Source organism: Vombatus ursinus, unplaced genomic scaffold, assembly GCF_900497805.2.
Source record: "Vombatus ursinus unplaced genomic scaffold, bare-nosed wombat genome assembly UNPS02005659.1, whole genome shotgun sequence".
Lineage (NCBI taxonomy): Eukaryota > Metazoa > Chordata > Mammalia > Diprotodontia > Vombatidae > Vombatus > Vombatus ursinus.
In genome coordinates, this window is record NW_020945437.1 from 23,573,621 (window position 1) to 23,591,136 (window position 17,516).

General features: G+C 40.2%; 1 protein-coding gene across 3 annotated transcripts in view; it reads right to left on the reverse strand.

The window, feature by feature from the left end:
• POLD3 (DNA polymerase delta 3, accessory subunit) overlaps window positions 1-17,516 on the reverse strand; it is a 55,864-nt gene that overhangs the window by 6,790 nt on the left and 31,558 nt on the right. For all 3 annotated transcript variants that reach the window (XM_027848026.1, XM_027848025.1, XM_027848027.1), the window contains 4 exons: window positions 15,227-15,392; window positions 12,517-12,623; window positions 3,622-3,734; window positions 1,917-1,995 (listed from right to left, as the gene is read on the reverse strand). In XM_027848026.1, the coding sequence (XP_027703827.1) occupies window positions 1,917-1,995; window positions 3,622-3,734; window positions 12,517-12,623; window positions 15,227-15,392 (465 nt within the window). The remainder of the gene's footprint in view (window positions 1-1,916; window positions 1,996-3,621; window positions 3,735-12,516; window positions 12,624-15,226; window positions 15,393-17,516) is intronic.

The window sequence follows — 17,516 nt, forward strand, 5'->3', positions numbered from 1 at the left end:
CACACACACACACACACACACACACACACACACACACACACACACACGCGTAACCATTAATGATGAAACCATAGTGCTTAAAAAGGCACTGAAAGCCAAAGTCTAGAAACAGAGGACAAGTTCTGGTAATTAACAAATACTACCTTCGAACAGTATACATAGCAATTAAGATTTAAAGGGCACTTTTCTAGGGAGCAAATAATGCAGCAGGAAATGGACGATGTGGAAAGACTTAGGATCATAGAATTTAGGACTGAAATAGTCAATAGGTCATCTGGTACAATCTCTTCATTTTACCGAAGGAAAAAACCAAGGCCCAGAAAAAGTTAAATAACTTGGTCAAGGTAATGAGTAACTTAGCTAACAGCTGCCTTCCTAGAAAAAAAGCCTTCTCTCCTATGGCAGGGCTCCACAGACATTTGAATTTTAAAATGAAAACTAGAAGGCAGAAAGGAATTTCTCTGGTAGAGTCAAGTTGAATTAAGTGGTAAGGGTACTAATCATGTAAATAAATTAGCTCGTGTTTACACAGCACCTTAGAGTTTATAAACCGCTTTTCTCACAATAACATTTGCACTACTTGCTAAAAGAATTATGATTTCCATCTGACAGAAGAAACTAGAGCCTCTGGAAGTTAACTTGTCTCGGGTCAGAGAGCTAGCTGAAGGCAGAGCCAAGCACTAAGACCCCAATCTCCTGACTCCACATGTGGCCCTGTGCCTACATCACACTAACTATATACACAGTCTCTACCAGGACTAGGAAACCTGGGTTACTCGGACCAAGACGAGCGGAAGAGATATGGGCAAATCCTATAACTCTCCATATGTAGAAAAGCTGAAAAATGGGAAACTTCACTGGGTATCAGGTCACACAGCTAACAAGGGCACAGAAGAAAGAACTCCTATTTGAACCCAGTGCCTTAAGAATAGTAGGTGCTTAATAACCCTGCTGAACTGAACTGTGGGAAGTATATTGGCAAAGTAAAACCCTGCTAGAATAACTGCCAAACAACTTACAGCTAAGACTTGAGTTTAAGAGTTAAATAGCTGTAGGACCATGAACAAGTCATTTAAGAAAGATTGAGACTCTGAAAGGTTTTATGTAAAATTCATGCAATCAAAATTAAGTGTCACTTGTATCAAGGCCTTATTTCTTGAGATGCATGATGAAGCCAGCTTCTGATGGCTACGCTCACGGAGTTCAGGGGACTAACAAGTCCTCCACTAAATGACAACAGATTCTTCCAGCAGGGGCCAGGGATTGGGGCAGGGGGTTTAGGATGGTGGCCCATGCCCAAGTTCCAATGTGGTGACCTCAGAGAGGCTCATTCATCATGGAAAGGCTGATCACTAGTGAAGCTTTTCCATCTATTAAGTCCTCATCCACATTGAAAGAATCACAGCTCCTTCCAAGCACCTAGAGGGCCTACAGGACACCATTCTAGGCAACAAGGGTAAGAATACTCAGATTTCTTTCCTCATGGGGTATTGTGAAGAAAGAACCCTAGAAACATGATCTACTCTCTTATTATTTTTGCTACTTCGTCTCATGACCCCTCAAAATAAGAACACAAAATCAAAGGAAAACTAGATGATGCAATGGAAGAAGTATTGGATTTGGAACTGAAACCAAATCTGGAATTCTGCAACTTACAACTTGTGTGACCACGAGCAAGTCACCAACTCTCTGGGCTTAAGTTCCCTAGTGCTAAGACCCTGGGAAGAAAAATATCCCCTCCTCGAAAGAACAAATGAAGGGAGAAGAAGGAGGAGGCTCCTGGCCACACAATTTTCTGTTGACCCTTCTCAATTCACTGATAACTCAGCTAATCTCAATGATCTGTTTAAAAACACACACCATCCTGCTTCAGTATCAGCCATTCTTCCTGTATTTGGGGACCTCACGCCTCTTACCAATGCATCCTTCCTCATCCTCAAAGGTTCGGGATTTCAATACTCTCCTCCGTTTTCTTTTCTTTTCTCCACTTGTGGCCTGAAGGATCAAAAACGACAAGCAAACATAACTGACTGATAGATGAATGATCCCAAGAGTGACAATATTTTACAAACTAAGCCACGAATACTTTCGAGCTGGAAAGAGAAGGAAGAATTCTCTGATTCTACAGAAGGAAGGTCAGTATGCAGTGCAGGCACTGACAGCAGCGAGGTACTGAGAACAGCAGGGTACGGAAGCAGCAGGAAATGGTATGTCACGTGTGAGGAACAGCAAGAAGGCTAGTCTGTCTGGACCACAGAATGTGCAAAGGGAATAAGGTTTCAAAAAGTTGGCATATAGTAGGCACTAAATGCTTAGTCAATGTCTGACTTCTCAATCTATATACTGAGTCACCTAGTGCTTGCTGACTGACTGATCCTACAGGCAACAGGGAGTCACCGAAGATTCTTGAGTAGGAATGTCATGATCAGACGGGTACTTTGGGAGGATCATTCTGAAAGCTGACGAAGGATGGATTGGAGAGGGATGAGACTAGATAGCAGGGAGACCAATTAGGAGAGTACTGAAAAAGTCCAAGCAAGAAATAATGAACTTATTGAAAAAATAGATAATACAAAGTAGAAAGCAGACACCCAGAATTTTAGGACTTGGCTTAGTCAGAAGATTTAGGTTAGAATTCCAGCTCTACCAGTTACTAAGTGACTTCAAATGTTTTAATTAACTTCTTAGAGATTCAGCTTCTTCATTTGCCAAGAGAAGGATAATAGAATCTGCTCTGCTCCTCTCATACATCTGTTGTGAGGGTCAAATGAAGCTATTTCCATTAAGTATTTTATAAATCCACAAAAGAAGAGGAGGGAACATAGGACAGTGGAAAGAGCCCTGGTTTTAGCAGTAGAAGATCTGGCTTTCAAATCCTCGCTCTACAACTTACTCGATATAGGACCCTGGGTGAGTCACTCAACTATGTGAGGCCTCAGTTTATTCATCTGTAAAATGAAAGGGCTGGACTCAATGGCTGCTGAAGACTAGCCCAGCTGTAAATCTCTGCGCCTGTAATAGATTAGTATCAGCTATGATTCTTTTCCTATTTGCTAAACTATCGTACTTCTCAACCTTCTTATTGGGGAGTTGTCAGAATGCAATAAAAATGAGTCAACTGAATTTGCCTTCTTTATTCCCCCCACTACCCGGTCTTTTGGGCAAGTGGGTCACACATAGCAAAACAAGGATTCGTGTCCAGATCATCTCATTCTCCCTTGCCAAAAACTCCAATCTAACAGAAAGGAACAGGTGTAGCACAACTCTAGGTTCAATGGGCAGACAGCAGGCCTACAATTATTTAAGGGCACGTAGAGAGATAATAAAAAAGGCCTTCTTCAATTGAAGAATAATTCATGATGATAATAAGAGGAGTAGCAACAACTACTAATACTACGTTTAAACATTCACAAAGCGCTGTCCTCACAACTCTGTGGGGTCAGTAATGAAACTATCATTCCCATTTTACAGATGAAGAAACTGAGATTCAGTATTGACTTGTCCACAGTTATCCAAATAGCACGTATGGTATGGCAGAGACAGGGCTATGGAAACTTGAGAACCTTGGATGAATAAGGCAGATTGAAAGGCAACAGCAAGTCCCAGACATAGACATTTTACCTTGATGGAAGGAGGCTCTGGCTCAGTTTTCGGGCCTGGCTCAGGAACGGGAGCCTGAGGAGGACCTGAAGGTGGTGACTCAGCTTCATAAGCCCCCGGAGAATCTGGCACAACTACAATGACAACCAATCAGACGTATGAGAACTGGATGCACTCTGCAGTAAATGGTCTTCTGATTACACTTGACTTTACTAGGTCCAGTAATGGGATTTCTGGTCACTTTCTCTTAAAAATTACACGTGTTAGAAATGATGAGCTGGTTGATTTATTTTATTTATTTTTTGTTTTTGTTTTTGCTTTTAGGCAATTGGGGTTAAGTGACTTGCCCACGGTCACACAACTGGTAAGTGTCAAGTGTTTGGTCTGAGGCCAGATTTGAACTCAGGTCCTCCTGCCTTCAGGGCTGGTGCTCTATCCACTGCGCTACCTAGCTGCCCCGAGCTGGCTGATTTTGGAAAAACATGGAAAAACGTGCATGAAATAATGAAGAGTGAAATGAGCACAACCAAGAAAAAGTTGTATATAGCGACAGCAATATTGTTCTAAGAATAACTTTGAACTAAGTCATTCTGAGTGTTATAAATACTCAAATCAACTACAGAGGACCTATGAAGGAAGATGCTATCCACATCCATAGAAAGAACTGGTAAAATGAAGTATGTATAGTATGGTTTTACATATATAAACATATTTGTGTGTAATGGTAACCTTCTCTACAGCAGAGTAGGGAAGGAGGGAGGAAAAAAAGTGTACAGCAGAGGACAAAAGAAAACTTAGAAGGAAGCACAGAAAAGCAGGGTAGCTATGAAAGTGTGTAGTTTTTATTACAGTTTTTCAAAAAAAGCAAACACTATGAAATGGAAATTCAGTTTTATATGGAATCCTTTTTATGCTGTGCTGTGTACATGGGAATGTTATTTTTTGTATTTATGTTCAAAATTAATAAAAATTGTAAAAAAAGAAAAAGAAAAAAATTACATGTGTTGTTGGCATCATACAAATAAAAATAAAAGTATACAAGTCTTTTTTTACCAGTCAGAAAGCAAGCAGGAGGTTGTACATTTAAGTTGATCTTTGTCTACATGAAGGGAACATATAAACAACAGAATGCACTGAAATGGATGCATGCCACTGGCAAGCATAGTATGCTGCAAACAAGGCCTGCTTGGGGTCTTTCCTCAACAGGGACATCATCATATGGCTATGGCTGGAACCTGTGGCTTAAGAGTCAAGTCTCATATTTAGTCAAGACTCAAGATTTATAGAATGTCAGAGCTGAATTACTATTTTTTTTTTTTTTTGGTTAGGCAATTGGGGTTAAGTGACTTGCCCAGGGTCACACAGCTAGTAAGTGTTATGTGTCTAAGGCCGTATTTGAACTCAGGTCCTCCTGACGTCAGGGCCGGTACTCTATCCACTGCGCCCACCTAGCTGCTCCCAGAGTTGAATTAAAACAAATATACATTAGAACATATTACCCAGAAGGTCAGAACTAGAAAAGACCTTACTATATAATATATGCAAAGCATTTTGCAAGAATGGGCTGTATATAAATGTCATCAATTATTATTATTGTGGTAATAGGGAAGGGATCTTAAGAGATCATCTAATCCAAATCTTCACTTTACAGAGGAGGAAACTAAAACCTAGTGAAGGGCCATGACATGGTCAAGGCTACACTGCTAGGAAGAAGCAGAATACATTCTTGAATTCAGCTCTCCAAACTCCAAGCACTCTCTTCCCTCCATGCTGATTTTGCTCCCATGAAAGGAAGCTTCTCATGGCCCCTCTGTTCTTCACCTGGGAAGAATGTTCTACACTGAGATTAATAAGGGAGAGAGATTGTTAGGGGAAGACATGATTGATCAGCTAGTCACTAAGTACCTATTAAGTGCTTACTGTGTGCCATGTACTGGGCTAAGCACAGGATATACAGAAAGGTTCTCTGCTCTTAAGGAGCTCCCACTGTAATGGTGAAAACAATATGCAAAAAAAGCGTGTGCATATAAGACTTCTGCAGAGTAAAACAAATGTAATCTCAGAAGGAAGACATTAGCCTAGGGAAGCCTTTCTATCAGAGGAAAATGAAGGACAGCATCACTAAGGAGATCTCATCTGTTAGCAAATATGTAAAGCCCATGAGTGGAAAAGTAAAAAATCCTCAACTGACCTATTGCTCAATCAGCATAATGAAATTCTTGGACAAAAGACTGAGTAGTTGTTTTGCCTTACCTGCTCCCTGAATCTCATGCCTGGATTCAAACTCAACACAAAATCTGGATCTACTATTCTCCCCACTGATTAGGTCAGTCAGTATTAAAAATTATGACCATGCAGGGCACTCAGCCAAACGACCTGCAGAGGTGAAGAAGACTGAGCAGCAGCCAGCACGAAACCATAAATTATCTACTGCAAGTATGAACTGAGACAGTCAACTTTGGAATAAAAGATACAGAACCACAATGGGATGGATGCTGCCCAGAAGGATATCGGACTTTAAACAGCTACGACAGAATAACTCATTCAAGTAGGAGAAAAAGAAAGCAGAGAACCAAACTTATTTCCCTGAAGGTAGAGGTGCTAAAACGGACAAACTGTAATGTTTTTGTTTTATTTTTTTTTCCCCAAGAGGGGAAGAAAACAAGTTACATGACTCAACCATAACCATTCCCCCTTCTCAGAACTTGGTTCACACTTTAGCTTTTGTTTTTCTAACATGTCACTTATTAATGTATATTAGTAGTCTTCCCCCGGTCCCTAGTACAGTGCTCTGTACACAGCTGTCACTTAATGTTTGCTGAGATGGTTTTTGGTCAAGATGGCTGCCTGAACAGGGAGGCAGACTCCCTGGTTCCCACATACCTCTCCAGCCTAATCCTCAAGCTCTCACCAGACTGAATAATGATCAAGAAATGCAATGGCAAACTAGAGTGACTTCCTGCACTTTCCCAAATGCCCAAAAAGTCAGCTAGAAGATCAAGGGCAATAGGAAAGGGGTCAGCTGTCCAGGGTAATCTCCCAAAGCAAAGTACAGCCAGAGATAGGCTGGGGACACTGGGGGCCAGCAAAGCTCTGTGTGTATGGAGGCAGCAGAATTGATCAGAAAACCCTAGGGTGAGGGCTTTGGAAGCCCAAAGAAAGAGGGAACAAGTGAAGAACAACCCTGTGGGGCAGCACTGAGAAGGGGCTCCCTGGACACTAGAATAAACAACAATTGCTCCATGAGACAGCAAGAAATGCCAGAAAAGAATTTTTAAAATCTTTCTGAAATAGAAGAAAATATAAGCTACCTGATATCAAAAAAAAAAACTGACCTGGAAAATGGCTCAAGGAGAGATAATTTTAAAATCATTGGACTATCTGAAAGCCATGACTAAAATAACCTGAATAATATCAATACACTTTAAGGAATTGTAAATGAAAACTGCTGATCTATTAGAACCATAGGGCAAAATGTAGGTAACAAGGATGCACCCACCACCTCATGGAAGGAACCCCAAAAGGAAAAGTTCTAGGAATGTCAATTTCTAAAAGGACCCACTTCAAAGAAAAAATACCATCATCTTTCAGAAAGAAGAAGCTCAAGTTCTAGGGAACTATGGCTAGTAGCAAACAAAACCTGACCACTTCCACTAAAAACCAACAGATCCTGAGATTAAAATATTCCAAAAGGTAAAAGAGATATAGGCTAACAACTGAAAATAATTTAGTCTGCAAAGCTACAGGACAAAAACGAGCCTTTAATGGAAAAAGAGGATTTTAAGCATTTTGATGAAATGACCAGAGCTGAGTAGGAACTCTGGGGAAATAAATAAACAAATAAGTAACTAAAAACAAGTGAATGAATAAATGAATAATAAAAATAATACTTTATATAGCCCTTTAAGATTTGTGAAGAGGTTTTTTTTTTTTTTTAAGTTATCTCATTTGGTCCTCAAAGCAACTGTGAGATAGGTACTATTATCAGTCTCATTTTATAAATGAGGAAATTGAGACTGAGAGATTAAGTGACTTTCTCCCAGTCACATGGCTATTAAATGAGAGGCCACATAGGAACTCAGGTCTTTCTGACACTAAATCTTGCACTTAAAAACACAAAGAGTCCAGAGAAACCTAGAATGGTAAATTTATTTAAGCAAATACAAGGAGCTGCTAAGAAGATAGAGCACTAACATTCTAACAGGAGAAAAAAATAGTGTCCTTCAAAACCTTAATATTTTCAAAGGATATTAAGGCCACAAACTTTAAAAAAAAAAACAACAGAGGCCTTGGGGATGATTAGTTCTGCTCTGAGGGTTTTAAATGGGGAAAGAAAAGGGGAAGTGGAGAAGAAAAGGAGAAACATTTATACTGTTTACTATGTGCCAGTCACTACTTTAATAAGAACTTTTTATAAATGTTATCTCATTTGAACCCCAAAACAACTGTGAGGTAGGTGCTGTTATTATTCCCGTTCTACAGTGGAGGGAACTGAGGCAAACAAGGTTGAGTGACTTGCCCAGGGTCACACAGCTAGGAAGTGTCTGAAGCCATATCTGAACTCAGGTCTTCCAGACTCCAAGCCCAGTGTTCTGTGCACTATGGCTCTACCTAGCTGCCTCTAGGGAAGGGAAAAAGAATACAGAGTATAGAGAAGAGGAAGATGGGCATGGAACTTGCCAACTTCTCATAGGTGGAGGATGTGAGAAGAAAAGTACACAACTGTGGAAGACAAGGTAGGGGGAGGGGGCACCAGAAGAACCTTACTCTTCTCCGAAATGGACAAAGGAGTGTTGAATACATCAAAAACAGGCAATCTGGGGTAGAAAAAAACAAATTCAACAGGGAGACAAGGGGAAGAGGGAGGATAATGCCTGCAAGGGTATGATCATAAGCAAAAGAAATTTCAAAGAATCTTAGGCGCTATGAACTGATGAGGAGTAAAGTAAGCAGAAGCAGGAGAACAATTTACACAAGGCCAGTGACATTGTAAAGAAAAACACCTTTGAAAGACTTGAGAACCGTGATCAACGAACCTGGGACGGATGGAGCATGTTATCTACTTCTAGATGGACACAAGGTACAAAGAGTCCTAATTTTTGGACGTATGCCTATTTGTTTTTGCTTCACCGTGTTTGTTACAAGGGCTTTATTTTTTCTTTTAGTTTTTAATTGGGGTTGAAGGGAAGAAGACTTAGCAATAATGATGTGGTCCAGGCTTCCGTCCTCCACTTCCTAAAATCCTTGTGTGTTCATTACTGCCTCCTTTGAAGAAGGATTCTACATCTACAGACAAGGAGAAACTTTGCATTTATTGTTGTTGTTGTAGTTTGTTGTCGAAAAGGATCCTTGGGACTGTGTTGTTACATCTGCTGTTTTTTCATTGTTTTGACTCCTATTCCAAAATAGTTTTTGGTCTTAGCTGCTAGTGGGTCCTCTTTATCTTGCTGGCATCTTTTTTTTAATTATTATTTATTAGAAAACAGGCAGGAAGAGGAGAAGGCCATTGAAACATTTTTTTTTTATCCATAGAAGAGAAGGAATCTTAGAAGGAAGGAGTTTTGAAAGTAATATGTAGAATTTATTATAGGCTTTAAAAAAAAAAACCAAGTGATACGAAATAGAGATTCATGGTTTCATCTTTGTGTTCTGCTATATGTATGGAAATGCTATTATTTTTGGTGTTTTAGGTTCAAAAAAACAACTCACATACACATACCAAAATGACTGAAAATGTTCTCTGCCTCCAGAAAACTATACATTATTAACCTAAATTACATGTAAGAAAAATAATAAAATAAGCTGACAGATGAATCTCTCAAAAGAACTACCAGCCTTTCTCCCAGCAGCCCCCTCAGACCTCCTGGCCATCTCTCAGGGAGAGGAATTCCTACAGGGCTCCTCCCATCCACCTCCTACGACATTTTGATCCACTGACCCAACTGCATCTGGTATCTTCCCCTGCATGCTGCTATGTCAGGAAAATGAGTGCTAGAAGCAACAAACAAGTTCATTTGGGACTGGAGAACGAAGAAACTACATGACTACTGCTACACGACAAACCAATGGCTCTGGCATTTTTGAGAACGTCATCAAGACTGCTATAAAACATAAAAACATCAAAGCCACTTCTTCATCTGGTACGCAGGGCTCTCCGTGGTGGTAACTTCCAGGGCAGAAGTGACTTTTCACTGATGTCCAACTTTTCACTCTCCACATTTAGAGTTTAAGGAGCATTCTCTTAAGTCTCCCATTTTTTACTGCTTATAAAACAAAAGCAGGATCACCAGAGCCTGAATTAGATAGAATCTCAGGTGCTCTCCACTCCAATCCATAGTTAACCAAGGTACAACAAGCTGAACTAGTGCCCATGTCACTTCCTCTTGAAGTCATCCAAGGAAGGAAACTGATTACATCCCAAGAAAAAGCATGCTGCTTTGGTACAACTTTAAAGGTCAGAAAGCTCTTTTCCTGACATCAAGCTAACATGGACCTCTTTGAAGCTTCCACTCACTGCTTCTAGTTCTGTCTTCTTGAGCCAAGCAGAATGAGTCTCTTCATTCTTACACATGTGAAAAGTTCTGATTTTTATAAAACAAATAAATTTACCCAAAGATTATTTGGAGAAATTCTTTCAGAAGATAGCTCTCTGGCCACATACAGAGAACTGGTATCAATTTCCCACCACTGGAATTTAACACCCTGAATGAGTTGGCATGAAAATCCAAAGAGCTCCCAGAAATACCTATTCTAAGAACATGAATGAAAAATAAAACTCAATGATAAATTTTTTAAAATAATATTTGTTGAACTGAAGCAGTCAAAGAAAAGCTACTTAATAGCTTAATGAAATGATTCATTCCTGCAGTCTATTTCCAGGTTTTTTAAACTGGCTTGTTTTAGACTAAAACAAGACACCTAACCAATCACTTTTCAAGTTAAAAACATCCTAATCAAGAGAACGATTCACTCTATTAACTCTTCAATGCTAAAAAACTAGAAATGTCCACTTGCTGGGACTTTATTTAAGTTATCTGCATATGTTTTTTTAGCATTAGATAACACAGCAATGACAAAATTGTTAGAAGGGACCAGGAAGTTCTTCCAGTTCAATTCCAGTATGAAGAATCAATCACCTTGACAATCCATAACAAACTATCATCTAGCCTCGACCTGAATCCTTCCAGTATTGAGGAAATCACAGAACAGAAAAGCCCCCACAAAACATCAAGATACCCCAAGTACCTCATCTGGTTCAACATATTCTTGAAAAGGAATCATTTTGCAATATCTCTAAAAAATAGCCACCCAACTTCTACATGAAGCTCTCCAATGATGGGGAACCTACCTCTCAAGCTTGCCCATTTCACTTCTAGAGAACTCGGTTAGGATGTTTTGTTTTGTTTTTAAACCCCATCAAGTCAAAAATCTACATCTCTGCAATTTTCCTCTACTGTTCCACATTGTACCCTTCCCTGCCCCCTCAGGCCAAACAGAACCAATCTAATGCCTCTTCCCCTTGTTTGCTCTACAAATGTTTAAAAATAACTATAATGTCATTTAAGTTTTCTTTCTCCAGGCTTAATATTTTAAGTGCTATAGAAATGTAATCCACTCTGGTGTCTAGAGAAGATGGAATGAGAACTTCTTGAGTTCATTCACAGCTTTGCGGAGTTCTCCTAACCTCATTTCCCTACTGGCAAAATGGAATCATTTTTGACCTACTTCACAGGTGGGCTTTAAGGACTAACCAGTTCAATGTTGACAGAGTTTTGAGTTCACTAGTTGAAAAAGTTTTCCACTAAAGCACTCCTTCAATGCCTTATTGAGGCATGAAGCTACCCTTGGTTCTCAGTGAGGTTCCAGTTAAGCACAGTCCTCTGGCAAGCTGAATAGGCTTCAAATATGGGCCCGGCAAGGGACAGGGTGTCCATCATCTAGGAACTGGCCTACCTACATTTAGACAGGCTCATCATCAGAAAGTTATCCAAGACAAGAAATTTTGAGGCAAGAATTCTTTCCCCTAGGAAATTAAGAGCATCTCTATCCGTATTTAGGCTTTTGTTTGCTGAACAACTGTGTGTGTGACTCTAATGAGTTTTCCTTTCAGTTTAGCTGGGCTAAGGACAATTTTCAGAGGGGTCTATTTACTTATTTAATTTATAGTTTAAAAAGTTCTGTGATGATAAAAACCCATTTTTGCATTTTAATATTTATTAAGCAGCTAGGTGCTACAGTGGATAGAGCATCAGGCCTGGGGTCAGAAAGACTCATCTTCCTGAGTCCAAATATGGCCTCAAGATACTAGCTATGTGACCTTGGGTAAGTCACTTAATCCTGTCTGCCTCAGTTTTCTCATCTGTAAAATGAGATGGAGAAGGAAATGGCAAACCACTCCAGTATCTTTGCCAAGAAAATCCCAAATGGGGTCATGAAGAGTCAGAAATGAATGAACAACAAAAGTTAGATTTTTGTATCCTTACTGTTTGTCCATCAATTTAAAGGAAGAAGGGATTTTTGTTTCTTCCCTGGGTCAGGAAAGGTGAAGAACACACGTAACCCAGCGTACAAGTCTACTAGGGGAGAAGGAATTCCTCAGAAAGAGTAGCCTAGGATTCAACTACATGTGCTATCTCACCATCCAGTTGGGAGAATTTTGTTTGCTTCTTTGTTTTTCTTAACCAGGAGTTCAAAATAATTTCTAACTATTTAAATCTGAACAAGAATAAGGTATGCTTTCCAAGGAAAGAATTCTATAGAGAGCCATAACTGTAAGCCCCTAACTAGGCCAATCTTCCTTATTATACCTAAAATAAAGCTACTTTTAGAGCCTAGATAACCATATAGTAAGTGAGCAAAAAATGAATGACCACAGCAAAGATTCAATCCCACAGCCCCAAGATGAATAACTCTCACCTTCATCTTCGCTGCTGTCTGATTCAGGAAGTTTAATTCTCCTCCTCTTTTTCTTCAGGTTTTCAGTTTCTTTTGTTTCATCATCAGAGAGTTCTGCCCGCTTTCCCCTATTGCCATCCAAGAATAAAAATGAGCATGTTTCTTCTCACCACCTCCCTTGTACCTCTTCTCCTTGGCCCACCCGCAACCACAGTGTCTTTCAGAAGAGCAGCTGGTGGGGAGAGAGTGGCCCCGATGACCGGGATTGAGCTGCAGAGAGGGGCAGGTGAGGAAGCCACCTACCACCCAGCAGGTGCACAGTGTGCAAGGGCAGCAGCAGTAGGACCTGCAGTGCCAAGGCAGTGAGATGCCTTGGTGATCTGTTCTCCCTACACATGTGCCTCTCTACTAAGGCGAGCTGTGAGCGAGCTCTTTGTGTGCATTTGTGAGGTGGTGTATCCCAGGTTGAGAGGGGAATATTGTACTTGTTTGTTTGTATTTCAGTAAGTGCTTTTGCTTTCAAAAACAGAAAATGTTACACATGGCAAGAATCCATTGGCTCAGATGTTCATACTGAAATGATCCATCAGTCCAGCTTGATAAAGCCCCCATGAAATGAGCACCAGAGAGGGAAAAGTGGGTGCAAGTTAACAAGGTTAGGATCGAAAGAAGACTAGACAATTATTTAAGTACAACTGAAACTGATTTGCACTGCCATTGCCATCCCAAGACCAGAGGAAGTGCTCAAAGCTGATCAGAGGAGTTTCCACTTTCTTTCTCGCTGTCCTTTCCAATCCTCTCTGGGGCTACTTCTCCTACGGATCCTACTAGACCCTCTCATCCATTCAATGAATATTCAAGCAGTGACAGGCATCGTAAGGGATAAAAACCATGTATAAAATACGGATCCTGAAGCTTTAAGAACTTCATAATCCTTTATATAAATGTGAATAACAAATTTTCTTTAGAGGTTGTTAGGAAAAAAAACACAATTTATCTGGTTAGTTGCAACTGTATCTGAAGACAAGTAGTTGGCTGGAAAAGTCTCTTAACTGAAGTCTCCTCAAAGGATGATTCCCAAGGGTCCCTTCTCCCAGGAAGCCTATTCTAAATCACCTTAAAAATTTCATGGGAAAATTTCATGAGAACTAGAATAGAATCATCACTGTTAAAGTCTACATTCTTTCTCCTCTCTTTTTTCCAATGCTTTTCCCATTATCACCCATTATAACCCTGTTTGTGTCAAAACAGCAAACAATGAATTCACAAGTGTGTTAGAAGGGATGAGGATAAGGTTTAAATCTAGAAGGGACCTTAGAGATGATCAAATTATCTAATTCCCTTCTTTTATAGCTGAGAGAAATGAGTCCCAAAGAGGTTAAACAACTCCTGCAGGATCTCATGGAGTTAAGCCTGAGAAAAGCTAAGGTTAGCATGCCCTTATCTGAGCTCCTAGGAGCAAGATGGAAACACTATGTGACGTTGAGGCTTAGTGGTGCTTAATCTTGAGGCTAAACTGAACAGACATGGACCAAAAGGAAAGGGAGCTTCAGGTAAGATCCCTGGGACTCTATATTCAATGATTTCTGAAGTACTCTAAAGTATACTTCTACCCTTTCCCTAAGAGATGGTAAAGTATTGCTAGCTCAATGTCTGGCTTGGGTCGATGGAGGGAAGGAGGCAAAGATATGATCAAATATACTCTAGTGGCATTGGGAATGAGTTTACAAAAGGCTGCCAAACCCCAAAAGCCTTTAAAGGTTGATGGAAGCATCCCTGAGAACATAAAAGATGGAATGGGTTGAGTCACAGGAGTTTGATTTGGGAGGAGACTTAGACGTCCAATCCCCGACTCCCTAACTGGGAGGTAGAAGCTTATTCTTTCACAGAGCCCAATGACCAAGGACTATATAAACCACAAGTTCTGTACAATACACTTGGTAAATGAGATATTCCACTAGTATACAATAGCTCTTCTCCCCCACCTCCTGCCCCCAGGAACTCTGCCACCCCCACTTACAGAACCAGAAACAGCCATCACAGTGAGTAGTGTACTCACAGTTGGGAACATTTTAATTCATCCATATCACCTGTTCATGGCAAGGTGAAGTCCCTTGGATAGTGCTCCAGCTCAGCCTGAAACCTCAGGAGAACTGGCTGACATCCGTCTGGCAAAGAAACAGCCCCAACCTCCACACAAAAGTCAGACCTTTCTAGGGCCTATCAGTCCTGACGGAGTTGCTCAGAGGTTCTTTCAACAGACTTACTGCTACCAACTATGAGGTAGTGTCTCAAACTCCTGGACCCATTTTTAATAGCTTACGTGATTTTTAGTTTCTCTTCTAATTACCTTTTACCACTTGAAAAATAAACTCATTGATAGAAAAAGTAAACACAGAAAGTCTTCTCTTTAACTTGACCAGAAATAGTATCCCTGAGTAAACCCTCAATTGGCAATTTGAAGTTCAAAAAAAAAGAAAAGAAAAAATAGGTATTCTTAGGCTATGTCTACAAGGCTAAAATAAAGGTGGGGAGACAATGATCTAGGCCTGAAAGGGTTGGCTTCACAAGATACACTGGTCCTCATTATTCTGACCACGTGGATCTGTCCTATGATACCAGGAAGGCCTCACCACTCAGCTAGAAGCCACTGCTGTCAATAAGCTCAAGCTCAGACCTCCTGGCCCCCAGCAAAGATGCTTTTCCTCCAAGCTCCACAAAACTTTCCTACCTTTTTTTCTCCTTTTGCTGCATTTTAACAGGCTCTACTTTCTTGTAGGGTTTCTTCAGGCCTCCAGTGCATGCCAGCTTTGGTTCAGCGACTGAAACTGGAGGTTGTTCCAATGTTTTTTCTTCCTTTACTGCTTGTTCTGAGTCCAAATTGACTTTAAGTTTATCTGTGAACACAGCAGGGTAAGTTATATATATAATTGAAGGGCAATATTATTCTGTCAGGCAATAGTAAATTACCTTATCATCACCTCTTGAATCAAGCACACCAGTCAATACTTTCACCTCATAAATTATCAGTATTATTAAGCATGTATCTGAGTTTTAGCTCTTTTTAAGTAGAAATCTAATCACTGTCTTTCAGAATGTTATCATTTATACATGTGAACCACATCCTCAGTGTTTTTCCGTCATTCTTCCTAGAGGCCACCTAATACAATTCATAACCAAAGCTTTACAATATCCCCAACAAAGAATCATCCATCCATCCATCCATCCATCCATCTATCCATTTGAACTGTTCCAGTAATGAGGAACTCATGACCTAACAAGGTAGGCTACTGCATTTCTGCAAAGTTCTAAAACAAGCCTAAACCTACTTCACTTTATCTTCTAGCCAATGGACCTCGGCCCCTCTGAAGCCACATAGATAAGACTACGATAGCCTTTTAAAATTTTTGAGGACAAGAATCAAGTCACCCCTTTACCATGTCTTCTTTTCTCTGGCCTAACCTCCCTAGTCCTTTCCATCTTATCTTCTATGAAATGTTTTCAAGTCCCCTCACCATCTTGGTTGCCCTCTCTTCTGTGGACGAAGTTGATTTTGCTAACATCCCTTCCAAAATGTGGCACTGAGAAACTGAACAAAATATCCCCAAAACGATATGATCAGGGGAAAGGGCAGTAAGAATTTATTGGATTTTATACTTCCATTAGTGAAGTCTAAGATCATATTAGCTCTTTTGGCAATCATATCACTCAACTAAGTCATACTGAGCTTACAGTAATTAAAATGCCTAAGCTGTTTTTTTTTTTTTAAATGCTATCTGACTACATCTCCCTCATCCTATACGGGCATAACTGATTTCTTTTAACCTAAACAAAGGACTGTATGTTTATCTAGATTAAATCGTATCTCATTAAACATCCGGAATTTGTGGCACTGGTCTCTACTTCCAACACTATCACTCCCAAATTTTGTTAAGGGTTTTCCCCATAGTAAGTACTCGATAAAATGTCAAATGACCATTAAGGACTGACAAGGGAATAGGAAAACAACCAAAAGAAAACCAAGTCATAAAGTCTTTTGTGAATCCGCAAGATGGATTGTAGCAATAGTCCAGCATCACACTCCAGGTCAAATTAAAATGTGAGGTGATAGTGTCTAGTCTTCTTTATGGCTGGGACCTGACACTTGATCTCTTTAAGGAATCTCATTAAGTGTCACCAATGAACTGCAATTAACATTAAACAGCAAAGCAAGATCATCAACACACAGATCCTAGAACAGAGCCCAAATACCAGCCCCGGAAGCACTGCCTAGTTACAATATAATTCCACTGGCTAGAAGATAAAAGAATACCCAAACAGCCATTGTGTGGTGCACCAAACTAGGGCAAATGCAAATTAAGATGGACAAGGGGGAAAAAACCCTCAGAGATGCACCAAAGCACAAATTCAAACAATGGAGCCTAGCTGTGGGAAACCAACACAGCATACAGACTAGCCTGGCACACTGTGGACACAGATAACTTGGGCTGGGTAAAAAACCAAAAACCAAAAAACAACCCCCCTCAACCACCCTGAATATAGTATAAAATTGGGCTCAACAAATCTGTTGTGGACCTAAGAGCCAGGCCAAAAGTGGAGATATAGTTTTCAAAATATATATTTCAGTAACAGTGACACTTTCCTGGATCACTGATTTCTATGCCTTCTTTCCTTAAATCCTCCATAGGAGTCACCCAAAACCCTGAAGACCTTCTAATGATTCTCTCAGAGGCAACAAGGTAGCACTCAAGCTGTCCATCCTTTCTCTCTCCTTTTAGCTTCACAAATGAATCAAGAATCTATTTTGTCATTTTTCACATGGAAGTCATGGGCATGTTGTGGTAGCCCTGTGAGTACCAGGCAAATCTGAGCTTTCTGTGAGTGTGGACTTTTTGTAATCCACATGTCTCATTAGAGGAATACTAGTGTTAAAGAGCAGTGAACAGCTGGGGATCAATGAAAGCGTTATGCAGTTTTCTAAATACGGGGTTCCTGGATCTCTGCCTCTTGCTCAATTCTTG